The sequence below is a fragment of the Clarias gariepinus genome, chromosome 18 (assembly GCF_024256425.1).
Source record: "Clarias gariepinus isolate MV-2021 ecotype Netherlands chromosome 18, CGAR_prim_01v2, whole genome shotgun sequence".
Classification (NCBI taxonomy): Eukaryota; Metazoa; Chordata; class Actinopteri; order Siluriformes; family Clariidae; genus Clarias; species Clarias gariepinus.
In genome coordinates, this window is record NC_071117.1 from 9,223,036 (window position 1) to 9,247,174 (window position 24,139).

At 40.2% G+C, this 24,139-nt stretch overlaps 2 protein-coding genes across 2 annotated transcripts; one reads left to right on the forward strand and one right to left on the reverse strand.

Moving 5' to 3' along the window:
* The first annotated feature begins 4,758 nt into the window (after positions 1-4,758).
* On the forward strand, positions 4,759-21,338 carry triobpa (TRIO and F-actin binding protein a). The gene is made up of 12 exons (XM_053476531.1): positions 4,759-5,023; positions 7,895-7,951; positions 8,670-8,738; positions 9,012-9,101; positions 10,526-10,635; positions 11,075-11,510; positions 14,467-14,680; positions 14,765-14,846; positions 16,699-16,858; positions 18,781-18,894; positions 20,295-20,381; positions 20,998-21,338. Exons 1-12 carry the CDS (start codon positions 4,988-4,990, stop codon positions 21,151-21,153), a joined length of 1,611 nt encoding a protein of 536 aa, XP_053332506.1. The 5' UTR covers positions 4,759-4,987; the 3' UTR covers positions 21,154-21,338.
* On the reverse strand, positions 21,324-23,830 carry smdt1b (single-pass membrane protein with aspartate-rich tail 1b). The gene is made up of 3 exons (XM_053476532.1): positions 23,662-23,830; positions 22,614-22,769; positions 21,324-21,579 (listed from the first exon to the last, which is right to left on the reverse strand). The coding sequence occupies exons 1-2, from the start codon at positions 23,800-23,802 to the stop codon at positions 22,638-22,640; spliced, it is 273 nt and encodes a 90-aa protein (XP_053332507.1). The 5' UTR covers positions 23,803-23,830; the 3' UTR covers positions 21,324-21,579; positions 22,614-22,637.
* Positions 23,831-24,139: the final 309 nt, after the last annotated feature.

The window sequence follows — 24,139 nt, forward strand, 5'->3', positions numbered from 1 at the left end:
CCAGCAACTGCAGCCCTGAACGCAAAGCCACTATTCCCTTTCGAAACCCTGAACTGGGCCTTCCGTCGTTCAGGAGGCGCAATAACACGCTTACCAATGAAGCCATGAGTGGCCTTTCTCCTTTACGCTGCATGACCTATTCGAACTTCAGACGTGGTGACAGTCAGTCACGTGCAAGTCCTCGTTCATGTAGCCCAAGGTCTAACAATGTCTCTCCGCACCGGCAATCCCATCGCAGAGGCTCGACCTCACATCTCCATGTAAGCTCTCATGCTTCGTCCAAACGAGCTTCTCGGAAATGCAGTCCAGCCACACGACGAGCCTCAGTGGTCTCACAGACGCACTCCCCATCCCAAATATCTGCCTCTAACAGATACACAGATTCATCATGCCACTCGCAGAAGCGAAGCCCTTCCCAGAGTTCCTATGGCCAGCACAGCCTGGACTCAGAAAAGCTGTATCGTAACCTACAATCAATTGCCAGTTCAGCAGAGTCAGACACCTCTCAACAGGGAAGAAACAGCTGGTCAAAAAGGTCTAGGTCCAAAATGGAAACTGACAGTTACTGCTACGAAAATGGCCGAAGCAGCCACAGTAGTGGTCGAAACAGTCGGAAAAGTGGACGCAACACTGGTTGCACCAGCAGAGAGTTCTCACCACCAGGTAGTGAGTACAACAGAAAACAATTTTCCTCAAAAGGAAGTCATATGACTGGGTATAATAGTCGCACCAGTGGACGCAACACAGGCTCTAACAGCCATGACAGCTCACCTCCTCGTCGTGAATATGATCAAAATGGTCACAGCTCAACAGGGGACAGGAAACAAAACCATTACAAAGATGATAAAGAACGAACATTATCGAAGTCATCCACATCAGACAAACACTCCAGAACAAATCATATCCAATCACAGGAGTCCACACCACACTCTACCATGAGCCCAGCTTCTCCGGAGGTGCCACATAACACCTCGTCCTCCAAGCAAACCCAAGTAGAAACCACAAAATCTGACAACCAGGCCACTGAGAGAAGCAGAAGTACTATTCGGCGTGGTCTGGAGGCACTGATATTCTCTGAAAACACAAGATCAAAGAGCCAGCCACCTGTGCCAGAGATGACCATAGAGGACTACGTGGTCATAGCTGATATCCCCAGAGTAAATCTGTACCCAGAAGAAGAAGAGGCAATCATAGTGAGAAGGAGGCCTCAGAGTCGGAGTCCACGTAGAGACAAACAACACAGGTCAGAGAGATACAGGGACAGGTTGGGTTGATTTATTGGTCATGATCGTTGCTAGCATTTACACTGATAAAATCTTGGTAAAAAGTCAGGCAAACTAAAGACAGTAACCATTGCGTCTTTGTGCCCAGTAAGGATGAAGTAGTCACTTTTAATGTTGTCCTTGTGGCCACCCGTGTCCTTCACTCCTGTTTGGGTCAGTTCGTGTTTTTGAATATACGGTGGTGTTAGGTTAGTTTTAGTGTCGGTGTTACGTTTCTACAAGACGGTGTTAAATTTCCCAGATTCCCCTTCTTTCTTTGTTCTCCGTGAGTTCGTCCTTATTACTTACATATATTGCAACACTTCCGGTGGTTTTTTTCCTCTCTTTTGTTTCCTGGAATCTCTTGATGTGGTGGATGTGCATGATGCATGGCGTTTGGCAAAGGACTTAAATATCTCTTTGTGCTGTTAATAACCTAGAGCAGGGGTGCCAGGGCCATAATCCTGTCCTCACTGCACATACATTTTTAAAATCATAATCATCACATCTTTTTTATCTAGCAGACAATGCACATTTCTGACACTTAATTATGTCATTGTAATGTAGCCTGGTTTAGCTTACCCTGTGTGTTATCCTATTCTGCATGTCTTTGGACTTTGGGAAGAAACAGCAGTACCCAGAGGAAACCCACGGGGGATTTTTCACATTGTTTTAAGATACTGTATTTTTACATTATAATATTAAAATACTTTATCTTGAAAGAATATAAAAAGATCATCTCATATTTTTAACATGAATGCATTTTATGCTATAACTAAAATATTTTACTAAAAAAACATCTTGTTAACAATATACTTATACTTAAAAAAGTGAAACATATATATGTTTATTATCATTTTTCTTATGTGAAAGCAATGCGCTTCTGTAGTAAAATGCCGATAAACATGAATCAATCTCTCTCCTGCCCCTGAACTGGAGAACATTTGCCATTACATTATTTGTGTGTTTCCCTCCCGGTAGGCAAGCGTGTCAGAGCGAACTGGTAAGCTTATCAGGCCACAAGTGGAAAAAGCATTTAAGCCCCAGTCTAACTTTCGAGCCTTGATATTTCATTTTAGCTCTGCTTTAGCGCTTTGTTTTTTTTTTATGCCATAGCTAATGCTTCCTGAGCTTGTTCATATCAATTTGTAAATCATATAAGGATTTGTCGCAAAAATTATGAACATCCAGACTATATTAAAATTTCCTTTCAGAAATTTCTTTTCATTTTCCCTCAACCATAGAGAAGAGAGAGAAGGCTGTGGTGAATCCATAGAGCCAGAGCAACGAGGGAGAGGGAGAGAGAGAGGGCGAGACCGTAGAGAGAGGGAAAGGAGATGCCACGACAAGGACACAGGAGGCTCATCAGAAACCAACAGCACCATCTCAGGCATTACACAGGTTTCACAGGTGAAAAACATGCCACCTGTTTTTTTTACAATGCAACTCACATATGGATAATTAATGATACTCCAGTACTTGTAACATAAGATGCATAAATCTTACTTTTTTCACTTTTTTAAACCAAAGCTAGTGTGACTAATAAAACCATAGGTAATTGGCATGGTCATGTGATGGGATCATAAAACTTTGCAAAACCTTGGTCTTAACATGATTACCTCACTCACTCATCGTCGATACTGCTTTATCCTGTATACAGGGTCTCAAGGGGCCTGGAGCCTATCCCAGGAGACTTAGCGCACAAGGCACTGTACACCCAAAAGTGGGTGCCATTCAATTTGGGAATGCCAATAAGCTTAGTCTTTGGACTGAGGGAGGAAACCGCAGTACGTTAAGGAAACCCACCAAGCACAGGGGAGAACATGCAAACTCCACACACAAACCACGAGCCAGGAATCGACGTTTTGTTAAGTTTTGTCTTTAAATGAATTCAGCGTGTTAAAACTCACTTATGTGGTATAAGTGGTTCGTTTTGGTAGTTTATTTTAAAGTAGATTATTAAATCCTTAAATTACTCAACATTTTGATTTTACTTATGCCGCAGATTAAACTTCAGGCAGACATCTAAGTACTGCAAAAGTGTCATTAAATTCCGTCCAGCAGTCAATTTAAAACGTGTCCACATTTTGATGCATGCACAGCACGCTGTCAAAACTTCTGGGCCCATATTCACAAAGCTTCTTAAGCCTAAAAGTTGCTCCGAGTGACGGAATTCTAAGGAAATTCTTAGAATTATGCCATTTTCTTAGAATTTCTCCTTAAATTTAGGACTAAATCTTAGTAAAGAAAAAAATTATTCACGGAAACATCTTAGACCTAAAAACAACTCCTAAGATAAAAATTAAGAGTAGAGAGGAGGATTTTTAAGAGGCTCAGAAGTTTCTATAGCAGAGGACAAAATGGCGGAAAGAAGAAATATTCTCCAAACACTGAATGTAAACCTAAAAGTGAACACTGCTCTTCTGTCCCATTTGGTTTTCTTGTTCTTTTACTTGCTTCCATCTCTCACCTACATACCATCCAAAAGTGCAACTTAAATAGATTTTCCTGCAATCATGTAAATTAGTAAAAGCTGAGCCATTTTGCTTCCATCAATCTGAAATGGATTACAAATAATAAAATCGGTATGGTAAATAAATGTAAATAAATATAGTATAAAAGAACATAAATATAGTAACTACTGCGACCACTACTGCAATGAGGTCAACCACACTTCCTCACTAAGATAAAGGTTTTTGTACTTTCCTTGTTCAGAGTTGCTCTGAGAAGTTTCCTAACTCACTTTTAGTCTAGGACTCCCAGCTAGGACTTTTTAAGCTAAGATAGGAGCTCTCTAAGAGAATTCTAAGGAGCTTTGTGAATACGGGCCCTGATGGATAATATGGCACATAACTGTTTATAACTTCACTATTACTCAAAAATGTGATTTCATTAGTGGTACAGGTGTAACTACAGGCAGATGCCTACAGACTGGCAAAGTTTCATTAAATTCTGTTGAGCCAGTGATGCTGTGACAAAATCTGGCTGGACAGACATACAGGCATACAGACATACAAACAAAAAAAATTCTGAGACTGGTTTCTGGTCCTCCAATGTATGGAACATAAATATATCACTGAAAGATCAAATTTAGACAAAACCTTTTTTTTTTTTATTCATTTATTTATTAATATAGAGTGTGTATGTCTGTAGAAATGTGTGTTCTTTCGTGAATTGCAGAGATCCAGAGAAGAACAGAGACATGATGGGAAACAGTCTGATTCTGCATTGATGCAGGTAAGCATTACCTCACACACACACACACACACACACACAGTCTGATATGTTATGTTGAGTTTTATGTTCAGACAGAGATGTGTTACTACGCTACACACAGACATGTGTCTCAGTAGAAAGTTTAAAGTAAACTGTATTATATTAGTTATGAGCCCTCAGACTTTACAAGCCGTTGAGGTTTGGCGCCTTCATGATTCGCGCCTCAAACACGGAAGTCACGTGACTGGCTGTTCGCGACAAGTGTGACTGCGCTCCAAAACCGCAGACTGACTGTGGGTTTAAAGAACTCAGTAAAGTCATTCATTACTAGCAAACTATAAAAAATAAAATCTGAAATCTAAAACTAATACACTCAGTTCATTTTATTCCTCATAAGAAACTATAAGCCGCATGATACATCATTTTACCCCAGATGACTTGCTGACTCGAGATAAAGTCACTGTACGGAAACGGAGTCTGTGCGTAATAACTTCATCTCTTCCTGTTTCATGCCTTCACTCGGCTCTCATCACTCAACCATGACGGTGAGTCCCTGCATTCATCTTACATTACACTACAAACATCATCTGTGTGTGTGTGAGAGAGAGAACGTGTGTGTGTGCAGGTGAACAGTGATAAAGGGGGCGTGTCTGATTCCCAGCAGGTGTTTTTGCCCTATGGAGCACTTACATTACATCATGTAGTGGTTTGTAGATAAAAAGGAAATATATTAGCCTATAAGGAAACATAGAAAAGGTGGCTTAAGGTCCAGGGTTCGATTCCTATCTCGGTTCTGTGTGTGCGTGGAGTTTGCATGTTTGTGCTTAGTGGGTTTCATCTGGGTACTATGGTTTCCTCCCATAGTACAAAGACATGCAGTCATTAAGCTTGTGTGTGTGTGTGGGTGTTTTTGTGCCCTGTTATGGACTGGCACTCCTTCCAGGGTGTATCCTGCGATATACTTAATATGCCAATGACTTCGCATGGAATTTGATCACACACTCATAAGCTCCATCTGTTGAATTTCAGAATGAACAAAAATCTTTACGTGTTACCATGAAGTGCACAGAATACAGGCGTAAGATCGCGTTTATTAAGCTAATTTACAATTGCACACTCATAAGTGCATATTTAAAAAATTAACAGCGCCACCTGTTGAAATTTTTTCAAGGTTAATTTTTTTATTTTATGAGGCCGTTTTCCATTTAAATTTTGGGCTGATTGCAATGAAACGAAGCCTGTATGTTACCTCAAGCTTGGCCAAATACACCTGTGAAAACTCTATGAAATTATTTCAGTAGTTTTTACATGAGGCATTCACAAACAAACAGACAGACAAAAATTCCCCAAGCCATCTTGATGTGTTCTATTACTCATCTTACGCCCCCCCAAACATTTTTTTTTCCAAAAGTACAGACATGCCCACTTTACAGTTAGATTTTATATATATATACAAGTGGGCCATAAGTTTCTGTACATAGGAAAAAAAAATTAAAAAAACTTTTTATTCATATAATATGCTCAACCTTGTCACCATGTCTTGTTCATTCCATGTGTGTTGGTAAATTTTGTTGCAACCATGCAGCTGGTTTCTGACCTGGCCATTACTATGATTTAAATTTTTGGTGTTCAATATTCTCTTTTGTCAAACACATCTTTTATCTAAAACATAAAAAAACATGTTTTTAAAAATAACAATATGTTTTTTGTCTATGTATGGAAACTTTTGGCCCACCATGTCAAAGCTTGGGATATTTTTTATAACCTCTCTGCTTTACACTTCTTCACAACTCTATCCCTGACCTGATGTTCATGATGCTGTTTGTTCACTAATGTTCTCTAACAAATCTCTGAGGGCTTTACAGAACAGCTGCATTTATAGATAGATTTTGAAAATAATTTATCTTTTTTTTTCACTTTACAATTATGTGCTACTTTGTGTTGGTCTAATACATAAAATCCCAATAAAATACATTTAGATTTAAGATAAGATAAGAGATAAGATAAACCTTTATTAGTCCCACAAGTGGGAAATTTGTGGTTGTAAAGTGAAATGTTCAAGGGGTGTGAATACTTTTGCAAGGCACTTATTGGATATTTGTCACACTTAAATGATTCAGATCATTAAATAAATTTTACTTTTTACGCAAAGATAACCTGATAAATATTTAAAAAATATATATAAAATGTTGTTTATTATTTAAGTGGGGGAAAGCTGTTAAAACCCACCTGCTACATGTGAAAAAGAAATTATCATCGTCGACATTTCCCTTTAAATCATGAATGAACTGTAATTTTTGGAAAACTGAGTTAAATATCACTTGGTACACCCAGGCCTGATAACTTTGCTGCCAGACCGGTTGAATCAAGAAATCACTGGAATAGCACTTAAAAGCAGAACAGATGAGAAACAAAGTAATAGACATGTATCAGTCTGGAAAGGCTTTGGGACTCCAGCGAACCACGGTGACAGCCATTAACCTTCCCAGGAATCACTGGCCTACCAAACTTACTCCAAAAGCACAACAACTCATCCAGGAGCTCATTAAAGAGTCCAGAACAGCATCTAAAGAACTGCAGGCCTTGCTTGTTTCAATTAAGGCCAGTGTTCATGATTCAACCATAAGAAAGAGACTGAGGGCAGAAATAGCATTCATGGAAGAGTTTGAGACGAAAGCCACTGCAGATCAAAAAGAGCACAAAGGCTCATCTCACATTTGCCAAAAAATATCTTAATTTCCCAAAGACTCCTAAGCAAATATTTTGTGGACTGATGAGACAAAAACTTTGTGTTTTAGAAGGTATGCATCCAGATACATCTGGGGTAAAACTAAAACATCATTTCATAAAAAGAACATCAGAACAGTGAAACATGGTGGTGGTAGTTGCTCTGGATAAAGGAGTCTGCCGCAAGTGTCAGAAATAGTCCTGACATAAGTGGCATCAAGTATGTTAATAATATTATATAACTATAATAAAAACTACGTAGATGTCACTTATGCCAGGACTATTCCTGACACTTGCGGCAGACTCCTTTATCCAGAGAACTACCACCACCATGTTTCACTTTCTGAGCTGCATATTTTCTCATATTACATTAATTTGGGGCTAAATGTTTCTATCACATGTATGTAAACCCACTAAGAATGTTTATAAATTTAAAGCATTTTGATTTTGCGATGCTGCAAAAACTAATTAAATTAAACAAGAAAAAAAATACATGTAGTATATGTAGTCTAATAGTACACGTAGTATAATGAGAAGCAACCAACAGAATAATTTCTCATAGGTTACAAAATAATGTTTCTATTTCTAATTGTGTAGAAAGGACATATAGATATTGACGCATCAACACAATAAGGAGTGACTGTGTCGCAGGTTAAGCTAACAGTTGTACTGTGACTTTTTATTTAAAGCTCAACTCTTTGGACCTTAAAAAGGGATGGATGTTTATGCTGGACAACTGCGCAGAAGTAAGAAGATTTATTTATTATTTTTCTTTAAATCCCATAATTCTTTCCTCTTAAATATATATAATTATATGTATTGTTTAATTTTAATCTTGGCTCAACTTTAAGACATTTAGATCAACAGTCAGAGAACTTTTAGTTTGCTTATATTTAAAATGTATGTGTCTAAAGATACAGTAGCGTGCAAAAATCAGTGTCTTGAGTTGGCTTTCATTCTATTCATAGTTTGCTTCAGTAGAGCCAGAGTTGTATTTGTGATGTAGTCTTGATGAATAGGCTCGCCAGGCTTCCTGAAGGACTTTTTATCTTTCATTTTCAGTTCAGTCCCTGACAGGTTACAGAGGAATGTCTTTGACCTATGAATCATTTAAGCATAAAACGTATTAAGTCCTGAGCCAGTGAGAAACAGGTGGAGATGATGAGAGATGATCAGGCCGGTGATTAGTTACACTGCTGATGCTGAGTGCTGAGTGGTTGGAACAGATGAGAGGGGAAATGAGGTCGCTGCTGAGGTTTACATAAACAATCAGCTTTTAAAGTGTACCTTTATGCACTTTGCAGTCTCTCATAGTACATTGTTTGTTTTATTCAATCTGCATCAGTTAATTTCATTTATTACGAAGAAATGATGCGGGCTCAATACTTTTTTTTAAAAAATTACTGTACATATAAAATATAGATTATAAACATGTTTTTACTATTTCTGTGTGTGTGTGTTTAGTGGAAGAAGTTTTGGTTTGTTCTGGACAGCTCTGGACTAAAATACTACACCCACCCCGACGCTGAGGAGGTGAGATTGATGATCTGATTGTAAACACTGTAATCTCTGTCTTTTAAGGAACATCGAATTAAAGTCACACTGATGTAAACATTCTGCGGTGGCTAAAATGCAGAATAATTGTGTTTTTTATTGATTGGTTGGTAAAACCTGGCTTGGGTTGCTGGTATTGATTCGGGATTATAATCCTGTGCACATTGAGATTTGCTTAAACCTGTAAGAACCTGTAATAGAAATGTCATAAATCATGAAGAAACCTTTTTGTATTGTTGATTTCCTGAACAGGGGGATGGGCCCGATGGAGAGATTGATATTTCATGCTGTCTAGACGTGGTGGAGTTTGAAGCGGATAAGAACTATGGCCTTCAGATACACGTAAGAGCGGGCTTTGGAACAAATTTATATGTAAAATCAGTAGATCTTTCTTAAGCATTATATATTTTTTTTATATAAGTCGAGATTGATCACCTGATTCTAGGACAACACTATTGACTCAGCCAACGATGGAACAATTTAGAGAAGTTATGATGCAATATGAGGCAATAAATCATGCCTTAGTGTGGTGCAAAAACAGGAAGCCGTGTATCCTTCACTGAGACTGACAGTGTAACCACGCCAACTTCACTACCAGATAGCAGGCAAAAGGGTCACATGACTGTATTTCTGTATGTTCTGAAATTGTGTAATAATAACGGTATTTAAATTCGTACCGTTCGGTAGAGGACGTTCGGTTCGATGCACGGTGTGATCTGAGTGAACACTTAGCTTTAACTGGCACTGCGGAATTTTAACCGTTAAGTCAGTTAATTCAAATTGATGCTACAAAGCGTTTTTTTTATGTTCTAATGTTCGAGAGAAATGTTCACATCATCAATTAAAACATCAATGAATGATGTAGAAGTCGAAAACATTATAAAAGGAAAAACACAGCCTTCATATCCTGATGTGCTGCTCACACACACTGTGCAGATTTCAGTATCACTTTAGAGATATGGAATTGGTACAGGTCCAAAAAAGTTTATTTAGACTGTGCCTGACTTCGTTCTCATGGAATTTTTTGAATTGTGCAGTTATTGCGAATCAATAAAATGTACAGCGCCATCTGTTGAATTTTGAGTGGGACGTTTTCTATTTAAATTTCAAAGTAGCATATCTTCTTTTCTCGAGTGCCAATTGCAGTGAAACAAAGCCCATATGTTACCGCAAGCTCGAACAAATCCACCTGTTGACCCCATAAATTTTTTATTTATTTTTTATTTTATATGTTCGCATTTAAAGTTGTAATATGTTGCAGTTCCTCTGCAATCCTGAAGGTGGTGTGAAATCACATTGTGTGGAATCTCATGTATTAGGAGCTGATTATTTTGAATTCTGTTTAAATTGGAAGAAAATCTGGGGAAAAATCTTATTGAATCAGTATATTTATGAAATCGTGATACTTACAGAATCGCAATACAAATCGAATCGGCGCAGAGGTATCGTGATAATATCGTATCGGCTAGCCCCGGGTGATTAGTCATATCACTAATATGCAGAATCCTTTAAACATGCCTTGTTTTAAAGAAATGTTGTTTGCACTATTTGATGTAGATGTGCTGTTACTGTTCAGCGTGTCCTGCACCTATGCGTAGGCATGGTTATGCTTTTTAAGGAAAGAAAGCTTTGTGACTTCATGGAAACTATGGGACGTTATGTCACCGTGTCATCAGCATATAGTGATAGAGAGCCTCCTGGGAGTTTAGGTACACAGCAGCAAATCAAAGAGAGGGTTAACTTCTCCATGTCTGTGTTGTATACAGATGCAAGATGCAGAAATCACACTGTCAGCCATGACCTCCCGCATCAGGAGGAACTGGATCGACATCCTGCGGAAACGCATCAGTACCGCCGAATCGCCCGACAGCGCGCGGTACAGAGCATCCTAATTTCACTCTTACCTGGAGACAGGGTTCTTCCTTTCTGATTACTCTATCTGGGGATTTGACATCAAACCCATGACATTTTTTTAAGGAAACATTCCAAGTTGAAAAATCAGCAGAACGCTTGATGAGCGCTTTGGTTTAAGAGTCGAAAGCAGAAATGCGCTTCAAAAAATTATGACTCCTCTTAGCTTTCCAAAAGTCTTCTATATAAATCTTGATATATGTTTAAAAAAAAAAAAAAAAGAATAACACTTAGGAAGAACATCATCTAAAGGGTGCCATTATTTTTTGGTGGCCTATTGGAAGCATTATAAAATATACAGCTTAAAGATAGTTATAGAAAACTAATTTTTCTATTCTGACTATAGCCTTTGATTAAAGGTTACCTTTGATAACCTTTGACCTATGTCCGATCATCTTCCTCAGACATCGAGACAGCATCGGCACCTCGCACAATACCGACACGTTTGGGTTCTCGCGTCCAGATCGGCACGATTCAGGGTCGGAGCGCACAAGCCCGTCTCACGACGACCCCGACATGATGTCATTGCCCCTGACCAATCACCGGGAGGCGGGCGTGGGCCGAGACATGGAACAGGAAAAGCGTCTGGGGGACAGGACTAAGTGGTTCCAGGAGGCCGTCTCGGACAGGGAGGCCGACAGCCCGTGGGACAAAGTGCAGCTGAAGAAGGGGACGGCGGCTCGCGTTACACAGCGGCCGCAGGTTCCCGCGACGGTGGCGGGGACGGACATCGAGAGGAAGTGGGAGGATTTTGAGAAGATTCCTGTCGGGGAGATGAGGTCTTTATCTCTGATTGGTTCAGACGCTCCGCAAGGAACCAGTGACGCACTACAGAACGAGGTATTCCACTGCCACGTCTCATAGACGTCTCATTTACTCACTCGTTTCTACTGCACTGAGTGGAGACAGATGACATTTCTAAGATGATAAATGTCTAAATTAATTATATTACTGAGAATTACAGGCAATTTGGAAATGCCAATTAGCCTAACCTGCATTTCTTATGGACTGTGGGAGGAAACCGGAGTACCCGGAGGAAACCCACCAAGCACGGGGAGAACATGCAAACTTCTCACACACAGAGACGGGAATCGAGCCTGGCCGGGAATCGAACCCGGACCCTGGAGGTGCAAGGCGACAGTGCTAACCAGAATATTTTAAAAAATAATTTCTTATTAAAGAAAATATATACAGTATAAATCGAAGATAGATAGATATACTGTATATACAGAGTCAGACAAAAAAAATTTATACCTCTTCTGACAGTTACATGATCAGCATCAACGATGGTGCAACTACTGAAATCTTTAGAGGAGACACAATACAGTACCACACCCTCCTGCCGTAATTCAATTCAAGGTTTAAAACCTAATATTTTAAACTGTTTTATTTTAATTTTAAATGAAATTTTAATTAGTTTAAAAGTTTCATTGCAAACTGTTTTTACTTTTATTTTAAATCAAATTTACATTTTTTCTTCAAAAGTTTCATATTTTTATATTATTTTCTGTTTAATTGTATGATTATTTTCTTTTCTTTTATGTAAAGCACTTTGAACTACCATTGTGTATAAAATGTGCTATACAGATAAACTTGCCTTGCCTTGCCTAAAAAAAGGTTGAAGTGTGTATACTGTATATTTTTTGGCTGACTCTGTATTAAACATACAAGTGAAATAAATAAATAACATAAAGCGCAGAAATCAGTAATTAATGAGGTCAGTATGGACCTTTCGTTTTAGTCTCAGGTAGACTTGGTGCAGGATTATAAAGAGATTATCTCCTAAGTTTTACTCAGAACCGGACACACAGTGCTCCAGAGGACTTCACCTCCTCCTTTTAGGCGGGCGAAACCCGGCAACTTCCTGTTTTTGTTGTTACTGTCTAAAAAGTGGTGTGCTGCTTTTTTTTTTTGCCGTACAATTTTTTTTTGTAACTTGATGTTTGAAAATGGCGGCACGGAGGTGTAGTGATTAGCACTGTCGCCTTGCACCTCCAGGGTCCGGGTTCGATTCCCGGCCAGGCTCGATTCCTGTCTCTGTGTGCATGGAGTTTACATGTTCTCCGCATGCTTGGTGGGTTTCCTCCGGGTACCCCGGTTTCCTCCCACATTTCAAGAACATGTAGGTTAGGTTAATAATTGACGTTCTCAAATTGCCCATAGTGTGTGAATAGGTGTGTGACTGTGTGTGTGTGTGTGTGTGTGTGTGCCCTGCGATGGATTGGCACCCTGTCCAGGGTGTACCCCTACCTCGTGCCCTAAGCCTCCTGGGATAGGCTCCTGGCCCCTGCGACCCTGAATACAGGATAAAGCGGTATAGAAGATGAGTGAGAGTGTGAGTGAGTGATGTTTAAAAATGAGAATTGTTTTTTGTACTGATTTAGAAATGAAGTGAACGGTAAGGATACAGGGAGCAGAGGTAAAGAAGGTGCAGGACTTTAAGTACTTGGGGTCAATGGTCCAGAGCAATGGGGAGTGTGGAAAGGAGGTGAAGAGGCGGGTACAGGCAGGTTGGAATGGGTGGAGAAAAGTGTCAGGTGTGTTGTGCGATAAAAGAGTATCAGCGATAATGAAAGGAAAGGTGTACAGGACAGTGGTGAGACCAGCGATGCTCTACGGCTTAGAGACAGTGACACTGAAGAAAAGACAGGAGGCAGAGTTGGAGGTAGCAGAGCTGAAGATGTTGAGGTTCTCTTTGGGAGTGACAAGGATGGATAGGATCAAGAATGAGTCCATCAGAGGGACAACCAATGTTAGATGTTTTGGAGATAAAGTCAGAGAGGCCAGATTGAGGTGGTTTGGACATGTTTAGAGGAGAGATTGTGAATATATCGGTAGAGGTTGAAACTGCCAGGCAGGAGGTCTATAGGAAGACCAAAGAGGAGATTTATGGACGCAGTGAGAGAGGACATGAAGGTAGTTGGTGTGAGAGAAGAGGATGCAGAGGATAGGGTTAGATGGAGGCAGATGATTCGCTGTGGCGACCCCTGAAAGGGAACAGCCGAAAGACAAAGAAGAAGACTGATTTAGAAATAAAGTCATAAAATTTGAAAAGGTTGGTGACAGAGTTTGCACTAATAAGCACAAGTGCCTCGCCAGGATCGTCCCTCTTTAAATGTTTTAATGAGTCTCGTCACCGTACTTTGCTTAAATGTCAATCACTTTCACCCGAAATTTAACCACAAGTCCCGGTTTGACTTGAACGTCCCTTAAAATATTTTTGCCACCCTTTTATTCTTTTAAAACATAAAATAAAAACAAGGAGTAAGAACCTTGTGTCCATTGTCCTGCATTAAAACATTTATGTTTTTTAAAGTTTATTCTATATTAGTTTATTATATATATATATATATATCTCTCTCTATATATATATATATATATATATATTAGTTTATTATATTATTATATATATTAGTTTATTATATTATTATATATATTAGTTTATTTAAGATTGTTATTAACAGGATTCCATTTTGATGCATGACGGTTAATTTTTCCAGTATTTGTTTCTTTCATTCTTTATTTATAAAAGGATTTTTTTTTATCATTTTATGCAACAAAAATTGTCTTGAGCATGTAATAAAAATTATTTAGTGAATATTTTAGTATTTTAGTGAAACAAAGTTGGTTTAAATCCACCGCCAGGCCAAACCCACTCTACTGTTCAGTCAGTTGCCTTTAGCTTTGATTACGGCACACAGTGTGTGTGTATTTACAGTACTTTGTTTGAAAAGATCTGAAAAGTATAACTGACATACTTTAGGACCTCTGTCCCATGTCTCTCCCCTGTCCCCAGGTGCTGTCTCTGAGGAGGGAGGTCGAGGTGCTGCGTAACGGATCCGCGGTTCCCTGTGGCCCGGGTTCGAGCTGCGCCTCCAGACTGGAGGTTTTAGAGAGAGAGCACAGGGAGAGGCTGCAGGAGATGGAGCGAGCGCATGAGAGACAGAGGAGAGAGATGGAGACCCAGAGAGAGCAGATGCTGCAGGAGGAGGCGCGGCACGCGGCACAAGGTGAATCCCGGCCGGGTGGAGGCGCGGTCGCTGTGTTACTGTATAGAGCTGAGTGAAAGTGAGCCTTGTGTTGTGTGTCTGCAGCGATCGAGGCTCTGAGGAAAGCTCATCAGGAGGAGCTGAAGAGAGTGAGACGTGGGGAGCAGACGGGATCGGCTGGACCGGAGTGAGTGCAGGAAGCTACTGTTTCTATCACACGACAAACTGAAGAACCAAAGTTACCAGTGAAGTCGAGTAGGAGATCCGGTGTTATGTGCCGTCCCAAACTTTTATTCGTCCATGAATAACACACACACAGTGCTGTGAAAAAGTATTTGCACCCTTCCTGGTTTTTATTTGTTACACTTGAATGATTGAGATCATCAAACTAATTTTAATATATCTGAGTTAATAGAATAATGCAGTTTTTAAATGACGATTTTTTTTTTATTAAGTCGAAAAAAAGCTGTCCAAACCTGCCTGGCCCTATGTGAAGAAGTAATTGCCCCCAAACCTATTAACTGGTTGTGCCACCCTTATCGCTATTAACTGCAATTAAGTGAGTCGTGGAGGAATTTTGGCCCACTCTTCTTTGCAGAATGGTTTTAATTTATCTACATGGGAGGTTTCTTTAATCAGGGTATTGGTGGCTCAGTGGTAGGTTTCTCGTCTGCCATGCAGAAGGCTCAGGTTCGATTCCCAGATGATGCCCAAACCCCACTGGATGAAGGATAAAAGTGGGTGGGTTGCATCAGGAACGGCATCCGGAGTAAAACCTGGGCCAGGATGTTGCGTGGATCGGACGGTGCTATCTGTGACGACCCCTTGCTTTGACGAGAGCAGCTGAAACACTACCACTGGAGCATGATCACCCTGTTTAAGGTCCCGCCACAGCGTCTCAATCTGGTCTGGATTTCAAAAGTCAAGCCCCTCCGAAACCTTCTTTTATTTCTTTACTGGTGTGAATTATCTCAGTCTAAGACTAATATGCCAAAAAAAAAGAAGAAAAAAAAAAAACAGGAAGGGGGGCATATACTTTTTAACAGTACTGTAACTTCTTTCACAATTCGGGAGACATCCATGAGGTTCCACTGAAGCGCTTCTGGTGTCAAACGAAAGTGTCCCCTAGGTGGTTAAATCATGTTTTATTTTATTTTTTTTTATTCACATTATTGACGGTTTGCTCGATAGTACATCATGTCTTACGTAAAAACAAATATAACATTTTTTTATTTGAATTAAAAATGTACAATTTCATCACCGTTTCTACGTACCTGTATTGTATGACGTCATCTCGAATCGTCCCCTCCCCCAAATAAACCCCTGTCGGTGTTACGATCCAGACACAGAGACATGGACTTCAACGTATACAGTACACTGATGATGTCATCTCTTAAGATATCGAAAATAACACATAAAACCGGAGTGGAAGTCGCTTACGGACTTACGTAGATCAGTATCAGAACTGGGTTTGGCATCGCCTAAATAACGCGTGTGTGGAGCGCATTGTCACTGAGTAATGTTGTCTATAAATATATATAGCGTGATAATGACTAAGACGTGACATGAACGTGATGAGGAGTAAGAGAAGAGGAATTATTTAAAGCACTCTCTCCCGTCTCACCCGTCCCGCCGTATTAATAATGATAATAGGATTAGAATATAAAATACATTCTGTAATTAATGATCCGTCACCTGGACGTCCGTCAGCGCTCGGAGGGCAGCCCGGAGCTCTTAAACGGAAACTGAGGGGATAGAAACGCACTAGTCTTCAACCACAGCAGCAGGTATAAAGTCACGAGTCGGATCTTCTGGGTGCGAACAGCTGTGTAGGGCGCAGGAGTGTCGCACAAAAGAGCTGCCACAAAAGGAACAAAGGTGGAGCGCAAACTAAATAGATTTTCAATGAATCGCTTCAATCAATCAACAGATCAATTAACCCATTAAAGCAGACATCTGTTCTTCAGTCAATGAATAGATCATCGTGTGTGTGTGTGTGTGTGTGTGTGTGTGTGTGTATGTGTGTGTGTGTGTGTCAGCTCCGAGTGTGTGTCTCTGCAGCAGGAGTTGGACGGTCTCTCGGAGTCGTACTCTCAGAGGTGTGTGGAGCTGACTCAGTTACAGAACGCCACGGGACGGAGACACACACTGATCGAGGAGACGCACAGAGAAGTGGAACTGCTGCGCAGAGAGAACCAGGTGCAGGAGAGAACACGAGAGAGGGAACAGGAGAGAGAGAGAGAGAGAGAACAGGAGAGAGGGAACAGGAGAGAGAGAGAAAACGAGAGAGGGAACAGGAGAGAGAGAGAGAGAGAACAGGAGAGAGACAGAGAGAGAACAGGAGAGAGGGAACAGGAGAGAGAGAGAGAGAGAGAACAGGAGAGAGAGAGAGAGAGAGAGAGAGAACAGGAGAGAGAGAGAGAGAGAGAGAACAGGAGAGAGAGAGAACAGGAGAGAGAGAGAGACAGAGGGAACAGGAGAGAGAGAGAGAGGGAACAGGAGAGAGAGAGAGAACACGAGAGAGGGAACAGGAGAGAGAGAGAGAGAGAGACAGAGGGAACAGGAGAGAGAGAGAGAACACGAGAGAGGGAACAGGAGAGAGAGGGAACAGGAGAGAGAGAGAGAGGGAACAGGAGAGAGAGAGAGAGAGAAAGAGAGACAGAGGGAACAGGAGAGAGAACATGAGAGAGAGAGAGAGAAAGAACAGGAGGGAGAGAGAACAGAAGAGAACAGGAGAGAGAAAGAGAGAGAGAACAGGAGAGAGAGAGAGAGAGAGAGGGAACAGGAGAGAGAGAGAGAGAGAGAGAGAACAGGAGAGAGAGAGGGAACAGGAGAGAGAGAGAGAACACGAGAGAGGGAACAGGAGAGAGAGAGAGAGACAGAGGGAACAGGAGAGAGAGAGAGAACACGAGAGAGGGAACAGGAGAGAGAGAGAGAGACAGAGAGAGAACAGGAGAGAGAGAGAGAACACGAGAGAGGGAACAGGAGAGAGAGAGAGAGAGAGAGAGAGAGACAGAGGGAACAGGAGAGAGAACACAAGAGAGAGAGAACATGAGAGAGAACAGGAGAGAGAGAGAGAGAGAACAGGAGGGAGAGAGAGAGAGAGAACAGGAGAGAGAGAACAGGAGAGAGAGAGAGAGAGAGAGAGAGAGACAGAGGGAACAGGAGAGAGAACACAAGAGAGAGAGAACATGAGAGAGAACAGGAGAGAGAGAGAGAGAGAGAGAGAGAGAGAGCAGTCCAGGCAGTTGTATACCCGTCCCATCCTCACTGTGCACTGGTAGTTTAAATAAAGTGCCCTAATGGTTCTTTGGATGGTTACAGGTGCTAGCGTAGGGAAGGAATGGAGAAAAAGAGAGAAAAAGAAGAAAAGATGAAATAAAAAGCAAAAAAAGCAAAGAAAAATAAAGAAAAAATGGAAAGCCTTTTGTTAAAAAAACTGAATAAAAAATAAATACATTTTTAAGTAATAAAGGAGAAAATAATGAAGAAGAAATTAATATGAAAAAGAAAAAAAAAGTAAATATTATATTGATGTTATATATTTTTATTATTATAATTTGGGGGGTTGTTTGTATTTACCTGATATGATATTCTTATAACAATGAAGAAAAAAAAACGAAGAGTAGAAAGAGAAAGAAGAAAGAAACAAAAAAGTGAATTTATTCAAGAAAAGAGACTGGGAAGTAAAAAGGGGTGAAACGAATAAAGAGAAAGAAAGAAAGAAAGAAAAAATCTAGTTAATCAAGGAAAAGAGAATCCAGTTGAATGGAGAGATGGAATGAGAGAAAGAAAGAGAAGAAACAGAATAAAGAAGGCAGTAATGATGGGAAAAAGAAAGATAGAAATAAAAGAGGAAAATAACTTATTTCTGATAGAAAGAAAGAAAGAAAGAAGAACCAAAACAAGAGAAATAAAAAAAGAAAGAGAGAATAAAAAGTGAAATGAAATGTAAGAACCCTAATGAAACCTGGATGAGTGGGTGTGATGGCGCCGGGTTCGCTCTCCGAGGTTAAGTGTCATTAGCGTGTAGCCTTCCCACACACACACACACACACACACACACACTGCTCCAGCACTGGAACCGTCACTCACTCTCACTCCCTGTGCCGTTCGAACAGGACCTGCAGGCGCGCCTGAGCGAGGAGATGAGTCTCATGCGCTCCTTCATCACAGGTCAGAGGTCAGGGGTCGTCCCCGTCGAACACTACGAGCGCAGCGCCTCGGAACTGGAGGTGAGGTATTTGTGTGTCTAACACTGCTTTTATATATATATATATATATATATATATATATAGACAGTTGTGCTCAAAAGTTTGCACACCCTGAAGGAAATTGTTAAACTTTGGCATTTGACTGATGAGACAACCCTAATCAATCAAAAGTTTACATACCCTCGGATGCTTGGCCACATTATACACACTCAGTGACGCTGGATACTGCACCATGGGGAAGACAAAAAAACTGCCAATAGACCTGCGTGATGGGGTGGATGAAGCAGGAAAAGAATATCAAAAAATCTCTCAATACTCGAAAAAATTGTATAAAACTGTTAACTCTGATCACGAGATGGAAAAGATGAGGTTCTAGCAGTAATGGGTGAAATCTTTCTTGGTCGTGGCTTAGTATTAACAGAACCTCACGGCTTTGGTGCTGTAGAATGCAAATTGTCCATGCAGCATTTATAAGGGAAATAATCCCGGTTCAAAACGTCTTAGCATGGTGTATAGCGTCAATGATGGCACGCGGCCTTTTGTAATGATTGTGCATGAGGTGTTTAATTCTCTCAGATGGTGGACATTCACCCCGTCCAAGGTGGACCGTATCCCACCTCATACCCTGAGTCCTCTGGGATCAACCCCATGCTTCCCGTGACCCTGTATACAGAATAAAGCGGTATAGGGAATGAGTGAGAGGGAAATGCTGTTATTGGGAACTTCAGGTTAATAACCGTACCCCTGCTCCAACACGGCACCCTGGTACTGATTATTTTCCTCTAACAGCGTGACACTGAGGGGTTTGTTTCCTTTACTTAAACTCTTGGTGTCTTTAAAATCAGAAATCAGATTTTGGTTAATACACGTCGCCCTCTAGTGGTCATTGACTGTTTTTTTTTTTTAAATATAAACTGCATAGAAAGATTTACTTTTTTTACTTTTTATTTTGTTCATACCCATTCTTTTCTCATTTGGGATGGGATTCACTATTGTTTTCTTTATTTTTTGATCTTCTCTTGGGTATAAGAATTGGTTACGCGTGGTTAAGAGCACTCTGACCAGAAATGACTGTTTTTTTTTCTGATCCACAGAAACATTTTTAAAATCCACAGCATCACAGATCTTTTCTCACTGCTGTTTTTGATTTACTGTAACACCCCAACATGAACCTTGTCCTTATATGGTAGTTAGGGGCGTTATCATTTACCTCACCAACATGCTAAACATGTTTAATATTTAGATGGTTAAGAACTTTTAGTGTTTCTGATGTTGAACTTTTCAAAAATTAGTTTTTTTTTTTTATCTTAACAGAAAATTATAGAAATATTTATAACAATGTTGTAGGATTAAGTGCTTTAATCCCGATGTAACCCTAGTTGATATATGTGTGTGTGTGTGTGTGTGTGTGTGTGTTGTAGATGATGTTGCGAGCGAGGGAAAATGAAATCAAGTCCTTACACAAGGAGATCAGCTGTCTCAGGAGCGAGATCCAGTCATTAATAAAGGTAATGTCAGTCTGTGTGTGTGCGCACATGTGTGTGTGTGAGAGCTGGAATTTTTTGCGAATCACTTATCAGGTGTTACAAAAAAAGTGAAGAGAGTAAAAAAAAAATAAAGAAAAAAATGAAAGGATACTCAGGAGAAAGAAAGTACAAATAAGTAAAATTATTTGGGTACAAATAAGTAACTGAAAAAGATAAAGTAAGGAAAGAATATGTAAATAAAAAGAAGAGTGCAAGAAAAAAAACAATTTTTAATTCGAGAAAAGCACAAGAGAGAAAAACATTTAAAATAGAGGAGAACGTATTGGAAAATTAAGAAGGAGCTCAAGAGAAAGAATAATAATAAAAAAAGAAGAGAGTAATATAAAGGAGAAGAACTGTGGGGGAAAGTAATGGAAGAAAGGCTACAACAAAGAAAAATACAAGAAAAGTAGTGATTAAACATTTTAAAGTAGAGAAAAAAAATTTTTAAAAAGAAAGAAAGAAATAATGTGTTAAAATGATGCTGTATCAGTGTCTAAATCCAAACATAGACAAAATGAAAGAAAGGCAGACTTGATTTCAGGTGACTACGTAAAGCAGACCAAGTGAAATATTACTCTTTATTCTGTGTGTGTAGGAGAAGCAGGATCTGAGCGAGCGTTATAAGACCGTGTACGTGGAGCTGTGCGGACTGAAGGGGCTCAGTGACATCGAGATCGGCTCTCTTAAAGAACACCTCCGGCTGACCAGCGCCGCCCTGGAGGAGGAACAGCAGCAACAACTGAGACCTTAAACTAACCACACACACACCCACTAACTCGGACGCTTTCACTCGCCTCCGTCACAGATGTGAAAGATGTCTCTCCCTCCTGGCATGGCTTTGGATGCTGGAGTGTTCACTGAGAGAGACGCGAGGTGCTTCCTATGCTGGCTTTGTTACCACAGAATAAACAGAAACGTGTATTACTTTAAAACATATTTTAATCTGACACGAGTCAAGTGTTTTATTCCACTGCAACAAGACTGTATGTTCAGACAGACATAATGCTTTAAGACTTTGGCTTTAATTCATTTAAAAACTCGATAAAACGTTAAGAGTCAGGCACTGAATGCGTGGCATGTGTGTGTGTAAACAGTAACTGATGGACAGGCACACTATTGCAATGATCCCGCTTAGAGTTATCTTCAGAGTGTGGAACGGTTTGCTTCCCCAGTCACACTGTAAAGGAAACAAAAAACATGTTTAATCACATGCACAGAGTCACCAAATGTACCAACATGACTAACAGATTGTTGCCTTGGTGTGAAATCCATATTCTGCTGTATGTAGTTCACATGAATGACTCGCCCTTTCAGACGTTATTTTAGAAACTCTACCAGGTTATAAAATACGATTTCTACTCATAATAATTGCTCAAGCATAAGCATCATTTACAGGAGCGGTCTAAAAATCAAAACTCGCCAGAACAACTCCACAAATATTAGCATTGGTGTCTAAGTGGTAGGTTTCTCGTCTGCCCCGTAAAAAGACCAGGTTTAAATCCCACTCAATGCCCAAACCCCAGCTACTGGATAAATAGTGAGGTAAAACCTGTGCCAAGTTGTGTGTGGATCAGATGGATGGTCTGCTTTATACCAGCTGTGCCAACGACTGTTAAAAAATACGATAAAGTGCTTGGAGTTATTGGAACTATCAAGCAAACGATAACATTCTCATGTGGCTTGTTTTAATTTGGTTACATCCAACCCATCCTACGTCTCCTTCTCAAGCATGCAGCGGTAACTGCAAGCACAGACGAGATCTGTCTAAGATAAAGCCCAGCCATTGTTAATACAACACGGACGGTTTGCCAAGGAGAGTAAAGTGCCTGCGCATGCGTGGAATGAACAGAACTGTACTAGGAACCCTGATTTGGATCCATGTTCTTACCTGAGAACACGAACTGTGTGAGAACTAGAGGTGTAATTAGGAGTTTATTAGACGTAATCCAGTCTTTACATGGCTGGTTGGTTTCTAGACAGATCTTGTACAATTGGTCATTCGTAAAGTTTCATAGATAAATAAACAAGTCATTTGGTCTGTCCGGTGTGCTTCGATAAGATTACTAACGCCAGTTGATGATTCAATGAGGAATAGTATCAAGGTGTTTATTCAAACCGAAACGCCATGGAAAGACACCATGAAATATCTAAACGCAGGTTTTCACATCCTAGTGATGCATTGTGGCTCAGAGAGAGTCTCAGGAAACGTACCAGCGCGACCCAGCGTGAGGTTACTCAGTCATCATCATCGTCAGGAACGAAGATATCGTGCTCCTCCAGAATTGCTGCAAACTGCTTGCTGATGCACGTGCCCACGTAGAGGAATGGGACCACCAGCACTGCCATGCGCACGGCACCGAACGGGACCTGAGGAATTAGTAAACAAGTGAAAAATGAGCTCGAAATTAATGAGTAAAGCAGACCTGCTGGGTGTGTGCTCCAAAGCAGAGGTTCCTGAGACACCTGATGACCTGTGTGTGAGTGTGTGTGAGAGAAAGAGAGAGAGAGAGAGAGAGAGAGAGAGAGAGAGAGAGAGTGTGAAGCTAAAATAAAATACATAGAGATAAAAACATTAAACTGAATACTTCTATAAAACTTAAGCACACTCTGGGGTTTAATATCTACAAGGTAAACAAGTTACATTTAAAAGATCTAAAACCCCAGTCATTTATCTATTTAACTGCTTTGTGATTGAGTTACTTGCTAATATACTTATTTATTTGGGAACACCACGCCATTATGTACAATAAAAGCTTTTTAAAAAAGTCTTTCTAATGGAAAATGTTTGTCAGTATTCACTTCCGCATTCAAACACTGTGCGTCAAAAATAAAATACCGCGCGTTGATTGGTCCAGAAAACCTCCGTCAAATCATCCTTCTCTTTTCATTGGCTCGCTCGCTACCGTGGTAACGACGTACAAGTTACACCCATTTAACCGTATAAACATGTAAACTACATTTACGTTCAAATAGAATAACATTGGATTGCTTACTTATCGATGTTTGAAAGAAAATTATTTAGTTTAAAAGAAAAAAAAAGTCAAAAACCGTGTCTTTATTCGAGAAAAAAGCTAGCTGCTTTACAATACAAATAATTTCCGCAAAAAAAAGTGATTGGACAGAACACCTGTCCGTCAAACTCATCCTCCATTTTGATTGGCTCACAGGTATCTACGCACTCACGTAGCCACGTCGTCGAGCCGTAGTTACGCCTAGTTTATATTATTTCATTAGAAAGAAAGAAATAAAGCTCACATACTTTCTCTGGTTTGGGGAGGATAGCTCCTGATGTTGATGTCACCGCGTTTCGACTTAATGCAACTCCTTTTATATTTCTTGAATTTAATCCAGCGTTCCTAGTGAGGAAAGTCCGCAATACGGCTCGCGCTGCCAACGCCATGTTTCCGGTTTAATGTTCCAGTAGAGGGAGGACCCGCACTCTTATAGCACGGTCCCTTCTGTTCCGCTAGAGGGCGCCAAAGCAAACATTTTAATATTACTGTATTAGGGCATTAGCCCTATTACGTCATAGTGCGTGAAGGGCCCTCTCCCTTTTACGTCAGTGTGTAAAAGGCCCTCTTGCTCTTCTAAGGATTATTAGGGTCCAAGCACTACGGCATCCACCCTAAGGGCTCTCTTGTTTATCTGAAGATCTTTATTTTAATTTTTTTCCCCAGCATCCAGCAAAATAATAATAATAATAATAATAATTACACTAATAATACAAATGTAGAGGC

What these genes read in the sequence shown, in the direction of transcription:
- smdt1b (XM_053476532.1), bottom strand. Translation starts at nt 23,802, where the DNA reads ATGGCGTTGGCAGCGCGAGCCGTATTGCGGACTTTCCTCACTAGGAAC. An exon ending in TCCTCCCCAAACCAGAGAAA is followed by an intron (nt 22,770 to 23,661) that starts GTATGTGAGCTT and finishes CTAATTCCTCAG; the next exon opens with GTCCCGTTCGGTGCCGTGCG.
- triobpa (XM_053476531.1), top strand. Translation starts at nt 4,988, where the DNA reads ATGCCTTCACTCGGCTCTCATCACTCAACCATGACG. An exon ending in ACTATGGCCTTCAGATACAC is followed by an intron (nt 9,102 to 10,525) that starts GTAAGAGCGGGC and finishes TGTTGTATACAG; the next exon opens with ATGCAAGATGCAGAAATCAC. An exon ending in TGCTGCGCAGAGAGAACCAG is followed by an intron (nt 16,859 to 18,780) that starts GTGCAGGAGAGA and finishes CCGTTCGAACAG; the next exon opens with GACCTGCAGGCGCGCCTGAG.